Source organism: Mytilus californianus, unplaced genomic scaffold (genome assembly GCF_021869535.1).
Source record: "Mytilus californianus isolate M0D057914Y unplaced genomic scaffold, xbMytCali1.0.p SCAF_26, whole genome shotgun sequence".
Taxonomy (NCBI): Eukaryota; Metazoa; Mollusca; class Bivalvia; order Mytilida; family Mytilidae; genus Mytilus; species Mytilus californianus.
In genome coordinates, this window is record NW_026262675.1 from 2,908,416 (window position 1) to 2,935,380 (window position 26,965).

A 26,965-nucleotide genomic window follows, 5' to 3' on the forward strand; every position below is an offset into this window, starting at 1 on the left:
CACCCGAAGACACATTGGTTTTCGCACTCTAACTTTAGTTTAAGTGAATGGATCTCTTTGAAATTTTACCATAAGGTTCAATACCACAAAAGGAAGGTGGGGATTGATTTTGGGGGTTATGGTACCAACAGTTAAGGAATTAGGGGCCAAAAATAAGCATTTTCTAGTTTCCAGACAATAACTGTGGAACGGTGTATGGATCTCTCTGAAATTATACTACAAGTTTCCATACCACAAAGGGATGGTTAGGATTTGCTTTGGCGGGTTATGGCTCAAACCGTTTAGGAATTAGGGGCAAAAAAGGGGGAAAAACAAGGTTGTCCTGGTTAACGGACAAATACTTTAGTACAAAACATAATTTAAAGCAGTGTAAGGGAGATAAATCAAATACATCATTGAAATTATCTCCCTTACACTGCTTTTAAATTATGTATAAAGTAATGGTAAATGAACAATTAAGATAATTTAAAACAGTGTAAGGGAGGTAATCCAAATACAACGTTTTGGTTACTTCCCTTACACTGCTTTTAAATTATGTTTAAAGAAATGCATATTTATAAAGGAAGACCAGTAAAAATATCTGCAAATGTTGCATCTTTTTTTTTTATATGAAAGATTTGACACTATATTTTAAATTCTATTATAAAATAGATTAAGTTAGCACTATGGTAAATTTAAATGGGTAATTATGGTTGCAAACTCCATTGGAAATTTGAATTGAGATTATGACCATATCTTGAGGGAAAGATTTTTTGGGGGAAAAAAGGGGGGGGGTGGTAAAAAGAAATTGTGGGGGGTCAATTTTTTCTCATTTCAGATTTCAGAAATTAAAAAGAATTATTCTTCAAATATTATTTTTTTTTCAAATTTCAAATATTGAAAAATTTCAAGAAGTAATCTTTAATTGCACAGTATGGCGCATTAGATTTGTAAAATCTTTGACCACATTTATTTATTTGTTATGCCGAATCTAACCGTGTATTTAGATTTTTAATTTTGGGTCCAGTTTTCAAATTAGTCTACATTAAGGTTTAAAGGGTCCAAAATTAAACTTTGTTTGATTTTAACAAAAATTGAATATATGGGGTTCTTTGATATGCTGAATCTAAACATGTATTTAGATTTTTGATTTTTGGCCCAGTTTTCAAGTTGGTCCAAATTGGGGTCCAAAATTAAACTTTGTTTGATTTCAACAAAAATTGAATATATGGGGTTCTTTGATATGCTGAATCTAACCATGTATTTAGATTTTGTGGACCCCGCTATCAAATTGGTTCATATTGAGGTCAAAAGGGTCCAAAACTAAACTTCATTTGATTTCATCAAAAATTGAATTATTGGGGTTCTTTGATATGCCAAATCTAACCGTGTATTTTGATTTTTAATTTTGGGTCTTGTTTTTTAAATTGGTCTACATTAAGGTCCAAAGGGTCCAAAATTAAACTTAGTTTGATTTTAACAAATTTGAATTCTTGGGGTTCTTTGATATGCTGAATCTAAACATGTGTTTAGATTTTTGATTATGGGCCCAGTTTTCAAGTTTGTCCAAGTTGGGGTCCAAAATAAAACTTTGTTTGATTTCAACAAAAATTGAATATATGGGGTTCTTTGATATGCTGAATCTAAACATGTATTTAGATTTTAGATTTTTGGCCCAGTTTTCAAGTTGGTCCAAATTGGGGTCCAAAATTAAACTTTGTTTGATTTCAACAAAAATTGAATATATGGGGTTCTTTGATATGCTGAATCTAACCATGTATTTAGATTTTGTGGACCCCACTATCAAATTGGTTCATATTGAGGTCAAAAGGGTCCAAAATTAAACTTTGTTTGATTTCATCAAAAATTGAATTATTGGGGTTCTTTGATATGCCAAACCTAACTGTGATTTTAGATTTTTAATTTTGGGTCCCGTTTTTTAAATTTATCTACATTAAGGTCCAAAGGGTCCAAAATTAAACTTAGTTTGATTTTAACAAAAATTGAATTCTTGGGGTTCTTTGATATGCTGAATCTAAACATGTGTTTAGATTTTTGATTATGGGCCCAGTTTTCAAGTTTGTCCAAGTTGGGGTCCAAAATAAAACTTTGTTTGATTTCAACAAAAATTGAATATATGGGGTTCTTTGATATGCTGAATCTAACCATGTATTTTGATTTTGGACATTGGACCATAATAGGTAAATTAAAAAAATTCAAGTTCTTAGACCACATTCTTTCTGTGTCAGAAACCTATGCTGTGTCAAATATTTAATCACAATCCAAATTCAGAGCTGTATCAAGCTTGAATGTTGTGTCCATACTTGCCCCAATTGTTCAGGGTTCGACCTCTGCGGTCGTATCAAGCTGCGCCCAGCAAAGCATTTTATTCATTATAATTTAACATTGATTTATCAGTTAAATATTAAAACAACCAAATTACTTTCCACTGCAAAAGTGAAATTTAGTTAAAAACAAATTTGGATCAGTTTTAGCTATAACACCTTATAAGCTCACCTGGCCCACAGGGCCAGGTGAGCTTATGCCATTACTTGGCGTCTGTCGTTGTTCATTGTCTGTCGTCGTCGTAAACTTTTTCAAGAATCTTCTCCTCTGAAACTACTGGGCAAAATACCTTCAAACTTTAGCTGAATGTTCCTTAGGGTACCTAGTTTATGAATTGTATCTGAAGTTTTGATCAAAACATGGCCACTGTTTCTCAAATTAGAACATAGGGGTCAAATGCAGTTTTTGGCTTATATCTCAAAAACTAAAGCAGTTAGAGCCACTGTGAAAAGGAGTTAAAGTGATGAATAGGTCAAGATCTATCTGCTATGAAATTTTCAGGCCAATTGGAGAACCAATTGTTGGGTAACTGTCAGAAGTAGTTTGTTTTTAGAAATTTTATTTTTTGGTTATTATCTTTAAAATTATAGTAGATAGAAAGTGTAAAAGAGAAAAATATTCAGCTAAGTAAGATCTACAAATATATGATCAAGTTATCAATTGACCCCTTAAGGAGTTATTGCCCTTGAAACACAATTTTTTACATTTTTTGTGCGTCTATTACTTTCTATTACAAACTAAAGCAGTTAGAGCAAAAGTGACAGGAGTATTGAATAGATTAAGATCTATCTGCAACAAAATGTTTAGACCAATTTGCCAACCCGTTGTTGGGTTATTTTTTGGGAGAAATTATAGTTTTGGTTATTGCCTTGAAAGATTTTTTTTTTTTACAATTTTCTTGTTGAATCATTACTTTTTCTCTGAAATATTTCAAGAGAGGTAATTGAACTAATTATGACATGTGGGATCCTTGAGTGAATTGACTCACATTTCTATGCAATTATCTCAGAATGCTAGATACTATCCATGTCCACTGTTGATTGAAATTATACCTGGAATTTCTATTCAGTATTTAGCTTAGAAATTATATCTAAAATATAATGCATTGTAAAACATGGCTGCTATTGCCAAGAAAGAACATAGTAGTAAAATACAGTTTTTATATTTCATCTCTTTAAGCACCAAGGAAAAAACTTACAGAATAAATATGATCAACAATTTAAAATCTATCTGCAGTGAGATTGCAGACAAATCATTTTTTTTTTATTTTGAGGCAAATATGACCAAAACAAAGAATTTTTAAGTGGCATTTTTTTTAAGCAAACACCGATATACATTAAAAAGCAAAAATGTAAATCATGATTGATGAATGAATTGAGCAAAAAAATTCAGGTGAGCGATTCAGGCTCTTGAGAGCCTCTTGTTCTTATTGTTAAATCAATGTGAAAGTTTTGGCCAAAGAACAAGAGTTCTAGATAAAACCATTATATCGAACACCTCAAAACAGGAACTTTAAGCAAGAGAATCAGCATAATTGTAAATATACCAAATGTGAATAAATGGATGATAGCGTTATTATTTGATTCTGAATTTCTCTGTTGGTGTTCATTCAGAGAAACCTCACACTTATTGCCTAAGAAAAGTTATCAATTTTATTGAGTAACACAAGTATAGATTAAGTATTAAAATGAAATGCCTGAAAGTAGATATGGATGGTATGATTGACCTTTGTATTGTGTAAAACATTTGATATTGTAGTTATAAATGATTTATTCATGCAACTGATGTTTTTCTTTTATGTATGAACATGAAAATGTACTGATTTTTCACATATAGATATGTTTCGTTATGACATAATATGAATTTGAGTTATTTCCCTTGGGTGCTATTTTGGCGGGCAAAAGAGTTGATTTTCCAATTTGAGGAATCAAATTGAAACATGCTGTACAAATAAATCTGATAAAAGTCCCTTACTAGATTGTAGTGATGAATCTAGCAAGAGTAAAAGAAATTAAAATTGTTCAGAAATAACAAGTTGAATTTGGCTGATTTATGAAGGAATTTGTGCATTTAGACTTCCAGCATGTTGACAAAAATGAAGTAACTCTTGCTCAAATTTTGTCAATCGAAACCTTCTATTAATACAGATATAATGCATTTAATTTTCTACATAGGTTAGATTTTGTCTAAAGATAACTTTATACTCAATAATAAGACAACAGAATTATGCTTTATTTTGAACAAAATCTGTTTTCTGTAATCTTAGCTTATATTTTAAAATATGAGGTTAACTGTTGAGCAAATTATATTGGTATTGGTGTGGTTTTTGTGTATTGATTATTTTTAAAGAAGACAAACGCATGTGCATTTTGTTGAAATACTGTCACCATTGTACGTAAATATTTGCAAATTAAATACAACCCACCAAGGTATGCTAACCATCTGATATACCATTCAATATCTTCTGTTTGTGCTTCATTGTAATATTCCAAGTACAGTTAAACATTGAATAGTATTACTACCATCTGAATAAAAGACAGATCCTGTGTCCATGCTTCGCTTACAAGGATCTTGCAACACTCCATCCTACTTTTTGTTCTGATAAATTTTATATCAACCAATGAAATGTTAGCCTCCAACTTTTTAATGATGTGTTTCATTACGACAAAACATGAGGATACCGAAAGGTCGTTTAAACAGAAAGTATAATGGAGCTTTTTCAGATCCTTGTATGTGAAGCGTGGACATAGGATCTGTATTTTAATATTTTAATCAGATCGGTATTACTAAAACATTTGTTTATTATATCTTCCAAATATCTTGTCTGTATGGAAAAAGAGTAAATTATATTATTGTAATTGGTATTTTAAAGGTGGTTCCTATATTGTTTGTCAGATTTTGCCCTAAGTAAGGTTTGTCAAATTTTACCAAATGACAAACAGTTGAATGTCTTTCAAAAGGACAACCATAGGAAATAGAAGCCTTTATGGTATTGTTTATAGATGTTTTATTTTCCATACAGGCAGTTTATATATATAAATTTTTTACTTTAATGTTAGTTATTTAAAACATTATGTTATTACATATTCAAGACCAAACATCCTATAGTCTCTACAACATTGTCTGCAACATTTTTGTATAAGCAGTCAGTAGAAGATGAAGAATTTGTTTTCAAAAAAGGTGCAAACCTAATGAGTTTATTCATTTAAAAAGAAATTTTGATATTTTTATCAAGGATTTCTTTTCAATGGTTTGGCTTATTTTTAATGACTATTCATATTTTGTGTAGAAACAAATGAAGAATTTTTTTCAAACCTGTATTTAAAATTAATGGCCTTTAGAAAGAAGGCAAAATTATTAGTATCATATTTCATGAGGTCATAGATTGGGGCAAAATAAAATTGAATGGGATGTTTAGTCTTATATAAAATTAATTATTTGATTTTAAAGAACTGAAAATGGTTATTTTTTTCATCATTTCTAGAGGTCACAGTGGCTAACTTGTCCCATTATCACCAAATGTGTTTTACCCATCCAAATGAATCAAAAGAATTGATACATAACATATAAAAAAAATCACAAAAAACGAATTATGAAAACATATCTTAAAAAAACACATATTTCAAGTAATTGCCTTATTCTCGTAATACATTAAAAAAAAACTTTTTATAAGCATACAAAGGGATAAAAAAAAGGAACTTTTAATTTTCTCAATGCTGAGCATAAAAATGATACAGTTATATTCATATATTGCTTCAAATTATAGAACAAAACATACTTGCTTTCATATATATATATATAAATCTGCAACTCTATATAGTGTTAGCTAGCAGATAACTTAACCTGCATGTTGCTATGGTGATTTTTATACGACCGCAAAAATTAAAAATTTTTTGGTCATATATTGGTATGACGTTGGCGTCGTCGTCGTCGTCGTCGTCGTCCGGCGTCGTCCGGCGTCGTCCGAAGACACATTGGTTTTCGCACTCTAACTTTAGTTTAAGTGAATGGATCTCCATGAAATTTCACCATAAGGTTCAATACCACAAAAGGAAGGTTGGGATTGATTTTGGGGGTTATGGTACCAACAGTTAAGGAATTAGGGGCCAAAAAGGGGCCAAAAATAAGCATTTTTGTAACTTTCAGACAATAACTTGTGTGTAAGTGTATGGATCTCTCTGACATTGTACCACAAGGTTCCATATCACAAAGGGAAGGCTGTAATTGATTTTGGGGGTAATTGCCTCAAAATTTTAGGAATTAGGGGCCAAAAAACAAGCATTTTTCTAGTTTCATGACAATAACTTGTGTGTAAGTGTTTGGATATTTCTGAAATTGTACTACAAGGTTCCATATCACAAAGGGAAAGCTGGAATTGAGTTTGGGGGTAATTGCCCGAAACGTTTAGGAATTGGGGGCCAAAAAGGGGCCAAAAATAAGCATTTTTCTAGTTTCCAGACAATAACTTGTGTTCAAGTGTATGGATCTCTCTGAAATTGTACTGCAAGGTACCATACCACAAAGGGAAGGCTGGGATTGAGTTTGGGGGTGATGAATCATAAGGGGGTTCAAAAAATTTGGGGGGGGGATTTTTTTTTTTTTTTTTTTTCTTTTTTTCCTTTTTTTTTCTTTTAAAATTTTCCATTTTAAGTTGGTTATTTCTGATTTATATTTAAAAGCAAATAATAATGATATGGTAGGAGATAAACACCAAACAGGATGTGTAAATTATTATATAATAAGTATTGTGCAGTAGCAAGAAATTTTCAATTGCACAGTATTGCACAATAGTAAGAAATCTTCAATTGCACAGTATTGCGCAATAGCAAGAAATCTTCAATTTAACAGTATTGCGCAATAGCAAGAAATATCCAATAGCACAATATTGCGCAATAGCAAGAAATTGTCAATTGTACAGTATTGCGCAATAGCAAGAAATATTCAATTGCACAGTATTGTGCAAAAGAAGATACTTCGTATAAATTGCTTATTTCTTGATCAATTTCAATGGGGTTTTATTCTTGAATTCTTGGGGTTCTTTAATATGCTGAATCTAACCGTGTATTAAGTTTTTGGATTTTGGGCCCCGTTTTTAAATTGGTCCACATTGAGGTCCAAAGGGTCCAAAATTAAACTTTGTTTGATTTCATCAAAAATTGAATTATTGGGGTTCTTTGATATGCCGAATCTAACCGTGTATTTAGATTTTTAATTTTGGGTCCCGTTTTTTAAATTTGTCTACATTAAGGTCCAAAGGGTCCAAAATTAAACTTAGTTTGATTTTAACAAAAATTGAATTCTTAGGGTTCTTTGATATGCTGAATCTAAACATGTGTTTAGATTTTTGATTTTGGGCCCAGTTTTCAAGTTGGTCCAAGTTGGGGTCCAAAATTAAACTTTGTTTGATTTCAACAAAAATTGAATATATGGGGTTCTTTGATATGCTGAATCTAAACATGTATTTAGATTTTAGATTTTTGGCCCAGTTTTCAAGTTGGTCCAAATTGGGGTCCAAAATTAAACTTTGTTTGATTTCAACAAAAATTGAATATATGGGGTTCTTTGATATGCTGAATCTTACCATGTATTTAGATTTTTTATTTGTGGGCCCGCTATCAAATTGGTTCATATTGAGGTCAAAAGGGTCCAAAATTAAACTTTGTTTGATTTCATCAAAAATTGAATTATTGGGGTTCTTTGATATGCCAAATCTAACTGTGTTTTTAGATTTTTAATTTAGGGTCCCGTTTTTTAAATTTGTCTACATTAAGGTCCAAAGGGTCCAAAATTAAACTTAGTTTGATTTTAACAAAAATTGAATTCTTCGGGTACTTTGATATGCTGAATCTAAACATGTGTTTAGATTTTTGATTATGGGACCAGTTTTCAAGTTTGTCCAAGTTGGGGTCCAAAATTAAACTTTGTTTGATTTCAACAAAAATTGAATATATGGGGTTCTTTGATATGCTGAATCTAACCATGTATTTTGATTTTGGACATTGGACCATAATAGGTAAATTAAAAAAATTGAAGTTCTTAGACCACATTCTTTCTGTGTCAGAAACCTATGCTGTGTCAAATATTTAATCACAATCCAAATTCAGAGCTGTATCAAGCTTGAATGTTGTGTCCATACTTGCCCCAACTGTTCAGGGTTCGACCTCTGCGGTCGTATCAAGCTGCGCCCAGCGAAGCATTTTATTTCATATGGTCAACAGAACTTCCATGCCACTCACCCAAGTAGAAAAACACTTTGCTAAAAGCTCTCATATCTTTCACAAATAAACTGCACTCAAGAAGCATGTTGTATCTTATCAGTAGATTGTGAAAAGAGAGTCAAAGTCAGAACATAAAGATGTACATGTAGATGTTGAGCGCTCATAAACATGTTTATGTGCCTGTTCCAAGTCAGGAGCCTGTAGTTCAGTGGTTGTCGTTGGTTCATGTCTGTCACAATTGTCTTTCATAAAAAAAAATTTCGGTCTGTGCGTCTGTTCATTTGTCCGTCCTTCCGTCCGTTTTGTCCGTCTGTCCCGCTTCAGGTTAAAGTTTTTGGTCAAGGTAATTTTTGATGAAGTTGAAGTCCAATCAACTTGAAACTTAGTACACATTTTCCTATGATATGATCTTTCTAATTTTAATGCCAAATTAGAGTTTTTACCCCAATTTCACGGTCCACTGAACATAGAAAATGATAGTGCGAGTGGGGCATCCGTGTACTATGGACACATTCTTGTTTTATAATATAGATCGTTTGTTTTCTCAATTGAATTCTTTAATATTTTTCATGTTGGGGTCCATTATAGCCGATTATATGGTATGGGTTTTTCTCATTGTTGAAAGCTGTACAGTTGCCTATAATTGCTTACATCCATTTCATTTGAACTTTAGTGGATAGTTGTCTCATTGGCAATTATGACTTGGGTCAGGTACAAAAAGAATGTGGCAGGGTTAAACATTTTTGTGAGCGCTCAGTCCTCCTCCTTACCTGGGACAGTGGTTAAACAGTACAACATAAGAACTAACTATAAAATTCAGTAGGAATTTGCTTAATTCAAAAGATGGGTACGAGGCACAAAATCAACTAACATAAAAACAGTAGACACAAAGCACCGAAATATGTACTCACAGTTACTGAAAACTAGTTCAAAGCAAATTATAACTAATAAATAAATCATTTTCTCCCAGACTAAAGTATCATTCAATACACATCCAACAAATTTAGGAGTAAATATTCTATTAAGCAGCGTCAAAATTCCTCTTATCTTATGCCTGCAAATGATTTTATTTTTGTTACAGTAATGTACAATGCTTAGTTACAGATCAAATTCACATTTTATTATTGTTTTCCTATTTTTTACCATAATCATGGTCCTTGAAATTGTACTGTCTGGGGGTTTTGTTTGTGTAATGCCTGCTGATTTGAAGCTTCCTTTGGTACACCACAGGAAATATGACCCTTGGGAGTTAGATTGTCAAAAAAAAGTTTTTGTAATGCTTCAAATCTGGAGCTGCTTTTGGTGTATAAGAGTAAAACATTAAAATGATGACTTAGAGATAGAGTTTATGTATCGTTCCAGTAGACACTTCATTATTAGGCTGCAGAGCGGGGGTATTCACATCGTACCAACACATCTCTATTGTTGTCCCCACCACAAACTTCCGTTACATGGCCATTGTTAGAATAAATATAGTAGGTGCAAAGTGGAACTAAAACAGAAAAAATTGGTAAATGTTTGATTTATAATTGTTGGAGTAATTACAGATAATGTATCATTATTGTTCTGTTGACTCTTTTGGCCTACATGTCACAATCATTGATTTTAGAAACTTGTAAGACCATATTTGGAATTTTATCATTATACACTTTTTATGTCCCACCTACAATACTAAGGGGCACTATGCAGTACATTTTCCTGTCTGTTAATCTGTTCCATATCAGGTTAAGTTTTTTGGTTCAGGTAATATTATCAAGAAGTTGTTGTCTGATGATGGGAACTCTTTTTAAATACCTTATATGCCAAATAAGAGTTTTGGTAAATTTCGCAGTTCACTGAATAAGGAAATGTGTTGAAATTTGATGTAAATTTTGTTATATGCCTATAAGCTGTATTGCTTTTAGAAATAAAGTATTTATATAGGGTTAGTTGGGCATGGTGTCCTATTGACACATATAATTTGTGATCATGTTTGAGTCTTCTTCTGGTTGACAGATTTAGATCAAATTTTGACAAAATAACTCAATGTCACAAGCAATGAGAAAACCTAATTAGGGCTGGTAATATGTTTTAGAAACTTTGGTGTTTTTTTTTTTTTGCATTTTTGTAACTTCCAGACAATAACTTTATTGTAAGTGTATGGATCTCTCTGACATTGTACCACAAGGTTCCATATCACAAAAGGAAGGCTGTAATTGATTTTGGGGGTAATTGCCTCAAAATTTTAGGAATTAGGGGCCAAAAAAGGGGCAAAAAACAAGCATTTTTCTAGTTTCATGACAATAACCTGTGTGTAAGTGTTTGGATATTTCTGAAATTGTACTACAAGGTTCCATATCACAAAGGGAAAGCTGGAATTGAGTTTGGGGGTAATTGCCCGAAACGTTTAGGAATTGGGGGCCAAAAAGGGGCCAAAAATAAGCATTTTTCTAGTTTCCAGACAATAACTTGTGTTCAAGTGTATGGATCTCTCTGAAATTGTACTGCAAGGTACCATACCACAAAGGGAAGGCTGGGATTGAGTTTGGGGGTGATGAATCATAAGGGGGTTCAAAAAATTTGGGGGGGGGATTTTTTTTTTTTTTTTTTTTCTTTTTTTCCTTTTTTTTTCTTTTAAAATTTTCCATTTTAAGTTGGTTATTTCTGATTTATATTTAAAAGCAAATAATAATGATATGGTAGGAGATAAACACCAAACAGGATGTGTAAATTATTATATAATAAGTATTGTGCAATAGCAAGAAATTTTCAATTGCACAGTATTGCACAATAGCAAGAAATCTTCAATTGCACAGTATTGCGCAATAGCAAGAAATCTTCAATTGCACAGTATTGTGCAATAGCAAGAAATATCCATTGGCACAATATTGCGCAATAGCAAGAAATTGTCAATTGTACAGTATTGCGCAATAGCAAGAAATATTCAATTGCACAGTATTGTGCAAAAGAAGATACTTCGTATAAATTGCTTATTTCTTGATCAATTTCAATGGGGTTTTATTCTTGAATTCTTGGGGTTCTTTAATATGCTGAATCTAACCGTGTATTAAGTTTTTGGATTTTGGGCCCCGTTTTTAAATTGGTCCACATTGAGGTCCAAAGGGTCCAAAATTTAACTTTGTTTGATTTCATCAAAAATTGAATTATTGGGGTTCTTTGATATGCCGAATCTAACCGTGTATTTAGATTCTTAATTTTTGGTTCCGTTTTCAAATTGGTCTACATTAAGGTCCAAAGGGTCCAAAATTAAACTTAGTTTGATTTTAACAAAAATTGAATTTTTAGGGTTCTTTGATATGCTGAATCTAAACATGTATTTAGATTTTTGATTATGGGCCCAGTTTTCAAGTTGGTCCAAATCGGGGTCCAAAATTAAACTTTGTTTGATTTCAACAAAAATTGAATATATTGGGTTCTTTGATATGCTGAATCTAACCATGTATTTAGATTTTTTATTTTTGGGCCCCGTTATCAACTTTGTCCACATTGAGGTCAAAAGGGTCCAAAATTAAACTTTGTTTGATTTCATCAAAAATTGAATACTTGGGGTTCTTTGATATGCTGAATCTAACCATGTATTTAGATTTTGGATATTGGACCATAATAGGTGAATGTCCAATTTAAAATTTTTAAGTTCTTAGACCACATTCATTCTGTGTCAGAAACCTATGCTGTGTCAAATATTTAATCACAATCCAAATTCAGAGCTGTATCAAGCTTGAATGTTGTGTCCATACTTGCCCCAACTGTTCAGGGTTCGACCTCTGCGGTCGTATCAAGCTGCGCCCTGCGGAGCATTTTATTTCTGGTTGCTTAGATTGAAATGAATGAGGTTTTGGTCTAGTGAAGAATTTATTTAAAGTTTTTATGGATCTTCTTAAGTTCTCATTATTGGATGACTTGATACTCATCACTGAAGACCATGTTGAGAGTTTCAGTCTGGTTTTACTTTATATATTTGGGATACTTTCTAATGTATGTCTCTACCCCATATCATTTTCTCATGTACATCTAACCAATATCATTTTTTTATATTTTTATTACACAATATAAACCACACCATTACCATCATATTTCTATTTTTGTTCTTGCTTGAATCTGGTATTATCTTTATCAGTAATATGTATTTTAAGCTAAGATTTACAGGAATTTGATTTCAAAGCAAGGTGATATTTTAATATTGGAATAGAGCTTGATGACAGCAGAAAACAATCTTTGAATTCTTTCTAATAGCGATAAAAGGTACATAGATGTTGATCTTGTATGCTTATAATATGTGGTAAAAGGGACTTGCTTTCATTAATAATTCTGTATATTCTGCTAAGCATTAGGTTTAAGAAACAGTGCATTAAGTTTAGCTGACTGTCAGTTGTCATGGCAAACTGAAGGAACAATTTCAGTTCGGTTATTAAAAAAAAAAATAAACACTGGTTTTAGAATTTTAACATTAAAGTATGACATTTTCCATAAAAATTGATTACAATATAAAACAAAACATAAAAAAGACAAAACATTGTTTAACATTTCTCTTGAAAAATCCAAAACTCATTGTCAGGTAGTTCTTCAGCTAATGATAAATTTTTTCTGCATTTTCTATATATTTTTCACCAGACTCATTCGCATGCACCTCTTTACTCTCCCAATAGGTTCAGCCACCCTTCAAGCCACTTGTGACCTCTGAAACTGACACTAGGTATTTTGATGATGTCTTCACTGGAGAATCTGTAAGCCTGACACCACCAGACCAACCAAAACATGTTTTGGAGAGTATAGATGAAGAAATGCCAGATGCTTTGCCTTACTTTGAGAAATTTTCTTACCATGGAAGTAAAGCTAGTTTAGCAGCAAGTCATGCTAGTAGTTGTATGAGTTTTGAAACAAGTTGGACCACATGATGAACAACATATGTAGATATGTTTCTGTTTCAATTACTGTTCAATGAAGTGTTATTATCTAGATATATGATTTGTCAAGTTGTTATTTTAAAATGGATATTGTGGTATAAATGTGATAAAATGTCAACTTTATAATTTGTTAAATATCCTCCTTAAAAGTACATGGTTTCATTTTTGTTTGCCTTCATATCAGGAACAACATAAAGGGATCACAATAAGACAACTTGCATTGTCCTTCATTACCACACATTGATTAATAAGCAATTCATTCATAATTCCTTCACATTAACCACCCAAAGTTACACTCACTAGTCTACAGATATTGAATCTGTGCAAGTAATGTTTTATTTTTGGGTTACAAATAATTTAAATGTTTTCTGAATTCAAACAGGAGATCAAATATGGTTCAGAGGGGTACCATCTGAAATCCACTATTTCCTCTACGTCACTGGAAAAAAGAGATTGCCATGGCCAAACAATTCAAATGTGGTTTTATAGTGTGGACTAATCTAATTGAATAATTAATTCTTGCAGGTGATACTCATTATCTATGGAACATCTGCATTATTGTTTAAAGTTGTTCTGATACAAAGAATTTTTTTTTTGTCACAGCTATTTTGTTTAACGACTATATTTTGAGAGAGACAAAATAGCAGTAAAGTTATGTTATTTTTATTTTTTCATTTTAGAAGACATATTTGCTGAAAGTTTTCAGTCTTTTTATGTATATATGTATTGTAATTATATTCAAGGTATACATTCTTCATTGTGTCTTGTAATGTAAAATCTAAGTTTCTGTTCAGGAAAAAAATTTCATTCAAAATTTTACAAAAAAAATATGAATAAACTTGAGTGTTATTAATAATATTTTGCATTCATCATTTTCGTTTTCGCAATAAAAACAATTTCTACTTTTTTTTCTCAGTTAAATTTATCTTTCAGATATGTTATAGTGTGTCTTTAATTTTACTGTTTGTTACCACTATCAATATTAATTACAATTATTGTGACATTTCGCTGGATCGAAAATGTTTTTAAAGATTTTATCTTTTTGTACTCATTTTAATATTATATTGATTGCTTTAAATGCATGTAATTCTGCCATTTCTTTTGTAACAATGCTTATATAACAACAGTGATTGAGTCACATTTATATTTATTTTACTGATTCTTAATTGATTGATACTGGTTTATAATAGTTTTTGGTTACCTATCCATGTTCTAAGAATTTGATTCTGAAAAAGTGCCAATACAGGAAATATTTTTACATTGATGCTTGTAGAAAATATTTAGCTGCTTTGTTTGTATGGTTGTTTTGATGCTGATCAGCAAAAGAAAAATGCTGGTTATAGTCCATTTTCTAATTAAGGACTTTATTTTAATTCCCTGTCTATACAAAGAAATTGAATGAAAATGGTGCAGTGTGTGTGTGTGGTCTGACAATAATTTAGACTTCATAAGTGCATCATACATTTTGGGTAAAATAGATGGTTAATTTAAATTCTTAAAAGCTTATGCACATCAAAACATTATCTTTATATAAGATTTGCATTGACAGGGAATACATCTAGTTTGAACATTTGTAAAATATGAAAAAAACTGATTCACTTCAAACCAAGTGTATGAATGATGATAGTTTTTTTGTAACTTAGTGGCTGAGAATAGTTATTATTAGCAATTAAACAACTTTATTGTGTCTGCTAGTGCTGAACTTAATTACGTTACTTGAAACTTAGGAATATGAAAGAATTCAAAACTATGATTTTGGTCCATTTCTGGTTTATGAAGCACAATTTTGGGATAAAAATGTTCAAATGAGTAGAAATAATTAAAATAGAACCTGGTAGGCATATGGCCAGCATTTTCCTTCATTCTTAGCTATATGATCACATATTTAACTACCAGAACTTAACAATTTAAAAATCTTTTAAGAACCATTTTGTAAAAAGTCACAAAGTTCCTTACAGAACAGTATGGACTGCTATTTGGTATTTACAGTTCAACCTTGTTGAGTAGAACAGGGTTGTGTTATTATCTCAGATGAGATTATTTAATATTTCAATCCGAGTTTGTTCAATGCATTTCTTTTTCTGATGAGTTGAACTTGGTTGATTCAAAATCTCTGTTAAGTTGGTATATTTCAGAGTTCCCATGAAGAAAAATGAAAATAGATTAACCCCTATGTGTCGAAGTTCAATGTGGAAGAAAATCATTGGAAAAGAAAACATTATTTTTAAGTTCAAATACTGCTTCATATATTCAAGCTGTATTTTTTTTAATTGTCAATCAAAATTAAGTTTCCCTGATTAATTCTAATTAATTTGCTTGTATAACAATCATAATGGCATGTTTATTTTTTTTTTAAACCCTTGATGATTGACCATGTGAAAAATTATATGTTTGTGGAAAACATTTTACCTGAAATAATTATGGAACAAAATTAAGATTTGAGCCAAGAAATCTATTGAAGATGACACAATCATTAAAATTATAATTAACTGATGAAAGTTATGTTAAATGATTTAGAACGCATGACTATGTTATACAAAGATTTTTATTTTTTAAAGAAAAACCTAATGACTTTTTCCAGATGAAATTATTAATTATGTAAAGAGAGAAATGAGAATGTTAAGAGTGATAGTCTCACAAACAACTGTTCAATTTCTTTATTGAGATTAAATTTGTAAAAGTTTTATTTTGCATCGTTAGACTTAATTTTATATGTCTTTATAATCACAGGAATGATTTGAACGTTCATTGATATGACATTATTGTTATTTTTATCAGAGTCATTCTGCAGTGCAATGTAAAACAAATAATGTCCACTAATGTTGATTAAATGATCTGCTTCATAAATTGACATCATTTTATTTATTCCAATTAATAACTATAAATTACAAGATGTGTGGTATTAACATTAATGAGTCAGCAACCCAAAAACATAAAATATAAAAACATAGAGGCCATTTGAGCCATAGTTTTCCATCTGTTGTTTGATATTTTACACTTATCATCTCCTCTGAAAACATCAGGCCAAGTTAATCCAAAAATTGCAGGAATAATTCACGAAAGGTCTTAAATAAAAATTTGGTTCTTATCTGATGAAAAAGTAGCCGCCAGAGGCAATTTTGACTATGGTCGTAATTAAGATTGGTGATTTAAAGTCCTTCTAGAAACGATCCTATTATGTGGATTAGATCAAATATTTTTACATCATCAGTGTCCTTTTGAAATATTTTGTATTGAAATTTGCATTGTAAGGACTCCGACACCTGCATTTCTTGTAGAATTTATATGCAATTAATATCAAAGTTTGTATCAGCTATTTATACCCTTGGAAATGGAAAATAACATTGTTTTCGATCTCATGCCTACATAAAAAAAAATGTAATTATTGCCATTGGACAAATAAATAAATATGTGCACAGCAGGGGATATTGGAAGGCTGTTATTTCTATTGAAACGTATCAGGTAGTCACTTGTTTTTGAAATTAACAGGATTGATGAAAAGAAAACCTTCAGTAGCTAGCCTATATTTGTCAGATGTTTTCTTGTCTGATGCAAGGAAGGAGTGAATTTACAGAGTGTTGGTTTTATAATTTTACATTACCAGTAGAAACATTGAAGATTTTATCATAGATTTATTGTTTGTTCGTAATGTAATGTGGGTTACCAGATGAGTGATAGATTATATTTTTATTAGTAAAATTCTGATTGCCACTAGGAAAAAAAGGTGTATTTCATATGAATATAACTTTCACCTTATAATGGGTCACTTATGTACCCTACAAAAGATGTGTTGGTTTACACATGATGACTCCTATAACAAGAGGAAGATCCCTATCTATAATGAGGTAATATGTCCACAGTCAAAGTCCCTGATATTAAAATTTGACCCAAAATCAATGTTAAAAGGGTTTTTCAGATGATACTACTTGGGATTATAACCAAACTTTGATTTCTGGTGATGTACTGTTTAGAAAATCAAATCTTTGATGAGAATCAGTTGGGGTAGGTCAGGATAAAGACTTAATAATTGTCCCATTGAATAAAAAAGTAATATACCAGTATTTATTCAACTGGACAGTTCACTCGCCAAGAATTTAAATACTCTGACAAACACCTACTGGTTCTCATGAAAGGTTTTATTTCTTTCCCAATTATAAGAACCATCTTGAATGAGTTTAGGTTCAGAACATTGTAGGTTAAGGTCACAGGTACTGAATAAAGACATAAATTAGTGCAGAAAAGAGTTATCTGAATGGTAGAAGTTTAGAACTAGTCAAATAAGCTATTTCTGTAATATTTGTTTTTCCTAAATTGTATTGTTATAAATAAGGCTGTTGTTTTCTCATTTGAATTAAATTTTTTCTATATTATTCATGCTGACTATATGGTTTTGGTTTTCTCATTGTTGAAGGCCATATCGGTGACCTATAATTTTGATTATATCCATAGCGTTTGAACTCGGATGGGTAGTTGTCTCTCATATGCAATATACCACATATTATTTTTATATGGTGGTATTTTGCATTTTTCTTATTTTGTCTATATAATTTTCATTAACCTACATCTGACTATCGTAAAAAAATTAGTATATGTAGCATTTTATACTTCCAGAGATGCAATCATTTAAAATGTGTGAATTAGATCTATAAATGGTTTATTATGCATTAATAAAAAAGATATTTTTCACTTTAAATAGAGATTTCTGTAAAACTTTTCCACACAATTTGGTTTAAAAATGACATGATATAAACATTTTTATGCCCCTGCTGTAGCGGTTTTTGAAAATTTTGCTAATTAAGTTAACATGTATTAGTTTGTGATTAGGTCAGTTCAAGGGGAACCATTAGTGGTAGGCCAATGTTAATTAGTGTTCAGTTGTATAAGCATTAGCACATCTCATTTCCATGGAGAATATTTGTCCCCGTCCCCTCAGTCATGGTCGATTTACTTTGAAACTTTTGCTTAGTTAACATGTATTAGTTTGTGATTAGATCAGTTTAAGATGAACTGCTAATGTTAAGTCAATGATATTTGGTGTGCAAATTTATTGGCATTTGCAAGTATCGTTTCCATGGAGATTATATAGCCCCACCCCTGATCATGGTTCATTGACTTTGAAACTTTTACATAGTTTACAAGTTAATGTTTGTGTTTAGATTTGTTTAAAGGGAAGGACTTATAATAAGTCAATGGTATTTGGTATGCACTTGTATTAGCATTGGCACATCTCATTCCATGGAGATTGTTTAGCCATGTACCTTCAGTCATGGTTCATCAACTTTGAATATTTGCATAACTTACATGTTAAAGTATTGCTATTTTAATTTCAACATTTGCATTATCAAAATTACAAAAAGGCGAGACATATCTCTGTGATAATAGTTTATTTTGTAAGGACTTGCAGATCTTAATATTAACAAAAATTTACCATTATAAAAGATAATAAATTGAAATAAAATTCCTGTCAAAACCAAGGAAAAATTAGCTTTTCGTCATGTTAAGTACCTAATGATTTCAGATTGTATTCCTTTATTTTCTTATTTCAGATAACACCACCTTGGAAGCCAGACGTCAAAAATGACTATGACACAAAATACATACCTGATGAGTTTGCCCAGGTTCCTCTGTCCTTGACACCTAACTCTAAAGAAAGTCATGTAGAGCTCAGTTCCATAGCAGAGGAAAGTGAACTTCCTTACTTTGAACAATTCTCATACCATGGATCAAGAGCTGGTATGGGAGAAAGCTACCTCCAATCACATGTCAATGATGGGGAAATTTTCTAGCACATATGAAATGCAAAAATAGAATGAGGTTGTCTCTATTGTGTAGATATATCATGTCTTTCAGTATTGTATAACTGTCATCATCAATTATATCTCAATGAACACTTTAAAAAGAGGGTGATTTAAATTTGTATTTTGCTTCCTAGCATTGACTAACATGAAATCTCATGTACTGTGGATTCATTGATTTTCTTAGGTTTCCAATTTTCGAGAAATTGAGAAAAAAATTGCATTGTTGTGGATATTTGATTTCATGGTTTTGTCAATGTCTATAGAAAGTCTATAGAAAACTTGTATCTAGGCGAATATTTAAATCTCTGGTTCATTGTTATTCACAAAAAATTGGTATCCCAATAACTGTAATGAATCCATAGTAATAAGGATATTATGTCATGTAATAATGGTAAACAGACAGAGAGTCACAGGACAAAAAGTCACAAATAATTTGTTTAAAATTGTTTTAATATATAAGAGAAAGTTCTGGAAATAATTTCTTTGTATTACATATATTCATTTAACAGTTAAGGAAATTGTTCATAAGCCTTGATAAATGTAGATTTATCAAAATTTAAACATGCAAAGGATACATTTTTTGACACAATGAAGCCATTTAAGTACCAAGTCACTTTGACAAATTGGTTTCTTAACAATTATATGATCGTTATTGAATTTATCAGAATCCATTTTGTTTACAGAGCTGCTTTATACATAATATTAGAAAATTAAAATACATGTTTTTAAAAATAAGTGTATTCTTTTTCAAAGACAAATAATCTCAAAACTGAATTGTGACTTTTTGTCCTGTGACTTTCTATCCTACATTCTGTAATAACACACCTTAGAAAATCTAGCAGCAATATTGTAGTAGGATAATAAATGTTTCGGACACTAAAAAATGCCAACTATCTACTTTATTGTTATAATTTGGCTTAACTGGAAAATCAGTCACTTTAAATAAATGATAGAATATGTATCTTCAAGGGGGATTGTTTAATTGCTCTCTTGTTAGGTATACCCCCATTTGTTAGATTGATTAGATAAGTACAGTTAAAAAAGACTTTGGGATGAATTTACAGGGCTAATTAAACTTTTTCATTTCTTACCATCATTAGTCATATACCTGTAGTAGTACATGTATTAGGTTATAAGAAGTTAGTTTCTTCAAGGTCATATATTAGATATTTTGTTGCAATATAAGTCCTTTTAAGCATGATTATTGTAACATTCCAAATATGGGATCTTTAAAGCCAATTAATTCAAAACTTGAAAAGGTACCTTTTATAAAAAAAAGTCCATTCTTCTATATTCTGCCCAACAATTGTCAAACTATTTTTTTCCCTTAAATTAAAATTTTTGCCATGTAAAGAAACATTTTACATTTCAAATTCCCAAGATTTAATGTCTTTTCTAGAAATAAAAATATGAAATCAAAGCACAGAAGCGCTTAAAAGGCTGTTTGTGTATATTCATTGTTTTTCGACCTTGTGTATAATTCCAACCACACCTCACATAAAATGTTGATTAAGATCAGGTGACTTACTTCCTCTTTTGAATGATGTTTCAGAATACGCTATTTTAAAATTAAAATTTCAAGAAAATTTTGTTCAAAAAAGAATTTAATAGGTAGAACATTTGTTTTATTTCCCACTCAATACACATGCATGCAAGTGTCCCCCCTTTTTTAAAAAAGTGCAAGATAAGATGCAGAAGCTTATTATTAATACAATGAGTAACTTCCACTTGACAGCCAGAAAGATATCCTGTATCATAAATCAATATTCATTTGTAATTTATATCAATTTTAAATTTTAAATTTCTGGGTTTTTTTTATTGTCTAAGGCTAAAGTAAGATAGTCGATTCCTGAATAATTTCTGATTTAATGTCATTAAATTCATTTAAATTTTAACCTGTTGCATTCCACAATTCAGTATTAAGTATTTTTACTAAGACCGGTATTAAATTTCATTTAGGTATACTCTTTTCTGTTTATGAAACAAACAAAGGTGAATCACTTCGCCTGAAACCAAAACATATACAATACTTTTCTAAAGCCTCAAGTTATTTTCTCCTCTCCTTTCCAGCAAATTCATTTGGTTATTTTAACTGTTTTTCTTGTCAAAAATTTATATGATAAGCAGTATTTTTCATTAAATTAATGGCAAAATGTTCAGACCATATCTTACTTATCAGTTAGATTGAATTTTTTTTGAACTATTTCAACAATGGATTATGGATTTCTTGTCCAATCAACTTAAATTATTTTCAATAAGAATAAAGAATTATTTTGACTTTATCTTAAACAACCAAGGAATGAATAACAATGAAAAAAACCTCAGATTCACATTAACAGGTAATCATGTGACTATTATATAATACATTTTGTTTTCATCTCTGATCCAGGATGTTCATAAGTACATGGAAACCGCAATTTAAAGTTTTTTTTTCAAAATGATTGCAACTAGAAAACATCGGATAGCAACATTGACAAGTATGGCACCAATGCAATGAATAAAGGTAGAAACTGTCCTTAATAAAAAGAAATGATTTCCTTCAACACAAATTGAATGTTGAATGAGTTTTGGAAATGATTTGTTTGTTGTATCATTAAAGAAAGGTTCTGATTACTTCATTAATCATATCCAAATATTATTTTTGGTGAAGTTTAGTTTATGTTTATTTCTATTTTACAAATGAGGAAGAGCTACAGACATAACTAATTTTATCAAATATTTTAGATGTAATTTGAAGTCTTTAATGGTGTAAATGACAATAAAATGTATTGTATTAATCTTTGTTTGCTGTTGTAGTGAAATATTTTTATATATTTGTGTACAAAAGATATTTTTATTGCTGTCTCTAGCATATGACACAGTGTTGCCAATAGGATCTTTTTTTATACCTTGTACATATAGAAATATAATGGCTTGAGCTATAACTTACCGGTATTAACTTCTCCACATTTCTACATTTGTAAACCTTAATTTACATTACAGTTAATTTATTAATCTGATATTTATCAATAATATGTCACATTGTACTCTCACAAAAAATATGGCAGTGGCAATTGTTAGCATCACAAATAAGAAAACAAAAGTTTTTTTTTTAATGTTGACCATTGATATTTATGCAGAACAACTTCTTTTGCAGTGTGAAGATGAAAATTTATTTGAAATCTAAGTGTTCAATATGCACATTTGTTAACTGTTGTTGTATTTTATTTTGTTTTCAGTGAATTTATCATACAAAATATTGCCTGTAATGTTATCAACTTCCATCATTTTAACATTGAATTGCTTTTATAATTCAGCAACTGATAAAATATCATGAAGGAGAAAAAATTGCTCTTAATAGCAATTTTACAGACTAAATATTCTTAATATATAGGTATTACATATTTTTGTCATATCTTTAACACTTATGTATAATGTATGTAACTTTCAATCAGGTATATATTTGTTTCTTTTCATTACTCATCATGACAATTTTACATGCTTAATTTTTGGTAATACTTGAGTTTGAACTCTTAGTAGCTATTCATGATTTGTAAAGTTCTGTGTAAAAATTCAATGAACCCCTTATCTTTTGAGAGATCATATTTAATTCTATGGAAACCTATTGGTATGTCACAAACAAAGCTTTATACTGTCAATGGCAGCATTTTACAGATTTGTACAATCAATACAATTTGACAGCAAATAGAGCATAGTAACTATTGTACTATAAAGCATCAATATTGATGAAGAATGCTTTTGGTGAAATTATTCTTTTCCAGATATTTTTTCCAAAAGTAGGAATTTTGACTTGTAGTTTGATTTTTATACGCCCGTTTACAGGACGTATTATGGTATACCTTTGTCCGTCCATCCGTCCGTCTGTCCGTCGTCAACATGTCGGACATTAACTCAAAAACTCTTTAACCAGTTTGCATAAAACTTTGGTGAATTGTTTATATGTATTGACGTGAGCTCCCTTTCGTTTTTCATAAATTTTAGATTTTACGTTTCCGAGTTATGGGGTTTTATTCATTAAAAAAAGGGGGACTTTCCAGTTTTCAGACAATAACTCAAGAATGTTTTCACCAACTTGCAAGAAATTGTGGTGAATTGTTTATATCTATTGACTTGAGCTCCCTTTTGATTTTTATATATTTTAGATTTTACGTTTCCAAGTTACAGGGTTTTATTCATAAAAAAGGGGGATTTTCCAGTTTTCGGACAAAAATCAAAAATGCTTTCAGCAGATTTCATGAAACTTTGGTGAATTGTTTATATCTATTGATGTAAGCTCCATTTAGAATTTTATAAATTTTACATTTTACATTTCTGAGTTGTGGGGTTTTATTCATTAAAAAAGGGGGGATTTTCCAGTTTTCAGACAATAACTCAAAAATGCTGTCAGCAATTCTCATGAAACTTTGGTGAATTGTTTATATCTATTGATGTAAGCTCCCTTTACATTTTCATAAATTTCTAATAAGACATTGAGAATTAATTGAACTTTAATTGTTTATAGTCTGACAACAGATTTACTAAGTATTGAGCAACAGCACAGTGTATTGCACAACAGCAAGAAATCTTAATTGAAAAAAAATCAATTCATATAACCAATTTCAAGTTCTTTGACTACATTTATTCAGAAACCATAATATGTCAAATATTTAATACAATCCAAATTCAGACCTGTATCAAGCTTGAATATTGTGTCCATTTTTGCCCCAACTGTTCAGGGTTGGACCTCTGCGGGCGTACCCAGCTGCGCTCAGCGAAGCAGTTTTTTTTTATATGAGCTTTTCCTATTATGGAATGTAGAACTAGCTGATTTGCTGCAAGAAAATACCTCCTCATGATCTTTTGAAATTGCTTTTTAGAATAGGTTTTATGCAATGGACTTGACCAGATTTTGTATGAAGAACAAGGTGCATTACAAGTGCTATTTTCCTTAATTTGACTTAAATTTGTATTTTTATTTTTAAAAATGTCTATTTATATCTTATTCAACTTTAAGACAGTGCTCAACAAAAAGGTACCACCTTTGTTTGTTTTTTTTAAATTTTTCATATTTTATTGAAATCTGTACATTTGTTAGTTGAAAAACATCAAGTACCGGTAAAAAGGTACCCACATTAATGATGTCATGAGTCATAAAAAAACTACTGATACTCTTTTTTTGAAAAAATACATACAGTTTTTATTGACTTTCAAATTTTTTAGACTTGTCAATATAAAGAGCATACAATAACCATTAAATAGTTTACATCTGACTATATGAACAAACAGTCTGTTATAAATTTTCATGGTTTTGCATGTCTTGATATTTCCCACATTTAAGTAAAAGTCAAAACTAATTACTTTTGTCAGCTTATCAAGAAAAAAAAATATGTACGTATTATTTTTCCACCTTTAAAAATGTTATGAGTATTTCTATTATTTGAAAGGCCCTAGAGTAAAAACCTATCATATGCCCTTCATTTATTTTTCACCACAAAATTTATGTGTTTTTATGAAAACAAACTAGATATCTAAAAACATTGTACACACTATCTTTTCTTCATGAAATCTGTTATTAAAATATCTGGAAATAGACAAAATGTTATTGTAAGCAAACGATCTTAAGTCATACTTTCTTAGGTTTATATTAAAGGACCATGGGTGATAAATCCAGTCTTAAGATTGTTCATTTCAAGTAGTTTTGTATTAATGTTTTTAAAAATAACATTCAAAGGGCAGAGGGAGATTCAATGTTAATTGGAGAATCTCCTTTTAATAGGGAGAATTGTCATGTATGTGAAAAATCTTTGAGCACCAAAAATCTTATTTTGATGGAATAAAACTATGATACTGCTAAGAATTAGAAATCCTGAAGAAATCTGCAAAAAAAAATATACTGTTGTACAAATTGTATTGTAATATATATATATATATATATGGTATGTATGATTGTTGAAGTTTTATTAAGTATAGGTTATGTTGTTGAGAACAAACAGTGGGTTGTACATTTCATTTAGATTAGGAAGACCCACCACTTATCATTGTTAACATGCTTTATAGAACTGTCGGTATACTATATTTTATACAAAATACAGATTTAGAAATCTTGAATTTAATTTTATTTCCTCTTTATTGTTTGTCACTGCAAGAAACTTAGCACTTCAATCTATTTTCCTTTTATCCATCTTTTTTCTCCCCTTGACAGAGTCAAAAAGCGAGACTTAGGTATGCTGTTTCAGGTGGTGGCAGTGTCAACAATTTGTTTAAGTTTGTGATTAGGTCAGTTTCAGGGGAACCACTAATGGCAAATCAATGATATTTGATATGCCAGTGAATTAAAGGAGAAAATAGGATAGTTTCAAAAGCACCCCAAATGTCCAGCTTTTAAAATTTGTAACTGTCAAACATGATCTATAATGATTATTATTGCTATTTTACAAAATTTTCCTTTGATCTTACTGACTGATAATTTCCTTTCTCAGCACAGTAGAGTGATATGAAAAATTATCGCTAGAAACTAAGGGCACACATGCCGTTGTCAATAAAAATAAACAACGTCATCATAGGTAAAATAGCAATAAACAGATTATCATTGGTCATCTCAACTCGATTGCTTTTCTCGCTTTCGCCGTACCAGCTCAAGCGAGAACATCAATCTCGTTGAGATGACCAACCATAATCCATCATTATCCTGAATACTTTTGTTTTTTGGTGATTTTGGGTTCTGTCTTTTTGACATAGTCCACATATCACCTTTTTTTCAAACCTGTCCTTACATGTTACAATATATTTTTAGGAAGAGACAGACACTTTGTTTTATTTGATTTTACAAGTCTAATTTCAAGGTCATAGACCATACAAATATACTTACTGTGGTCTCATTTTAGAATCGATATAGTTTCTTTTCAATCTTATTTCTAAACTGAATATAAAAGTAATAGATTTAAAGGATAACATGAGTTACAAAACATTTTGGACAACACCAACCACAAATGCTAAACTCCCCTAAAAAAAAAATGATGTTTAAAGAAAGACCATCAACAACCACAGATTGGTCCAGATAGGTGGCTTAATATTTGCACACATGTAGTGGAGTTAAACATGTATTCTGTACACACAAACCTCCCCCTTTTGCCCATCTAAACTATGTCTTTAAGTAAATAAGCACACAATAAAACAAGAGTGCACAGGTGGAAATGTCTCGCCACTTTGCTTATCATGATTGTATTTATGTCTGTAATATGAAGGATTTACTACAAGTATCCTTTATACTTAACATGATCAATGATCCATGTGAAAGAGGTCAGTCAGATGAATCCTGCAAGACATTAGTTTTCTCTTTTGAATTGTTTTACATTTGTCATTTATAGCCGACTATGCAGTATGGGTTTTGCTAATTGTTGAAGACCATACAGTGACGTATAGTTGTTAACTTCTATGTCATTTAGTCTCTGGTGGAGAGTTGTCTCATTGGCAATCATCATACCACATCTTCTTATTTTTATATGTACACTTAAAAACTATACTGTACATCAAATATAGTGGCCCTATTGCTTGTAGTTTCTGAGAAATCCACCAAACCACATAAATTAACATGAAAAAAGGTCAAGGTCAGATGAAACCTGCCAGATGGATATGTACAACAGACCTTTTACAAAAACTGAACATGACTGACGAACCATAAAAATTAGATTGAGGTCAGATTAACCTTGCTAGACAACATGTTCACTATACAATCATTCCA

The 26,965-nt window shown here is 30.7% G+C and overlaps 1 protein-coding gene across 2 annotated transcripts in view; it reads left to right on the plus strand.

The window, feature by feature from the left end:
- LOC127732693 (RAC serine/threonine-protein kinase-like) overlaps positions 1-25,332 on the plus strand; it is a 53,782-nt gene extending 28,450 nt beyond the window's left edge. Inside the window, exon 11 of one of the 2 annotated variants that reach the window (XM_052241867.1) lies at positions 13,190-16,298. In XM_052241867.1, the coding sequence (XP_052097827.1) occupies positions 13,190-13,438 (249 nt within the window). In that variant the 3' untranslated portion in view covers positions 13,439-16,298. Of the gene's footprint in view, positions 1-13,189; positions 16,299-18,993 lie in introns of those variants that run through there. The other variant, XM_052241868.1, reaches the window with a different exon arrangement.
- The last annotated feature ends 1,633 nt before the right edge of the window (positions 25,333-26,965 follow it).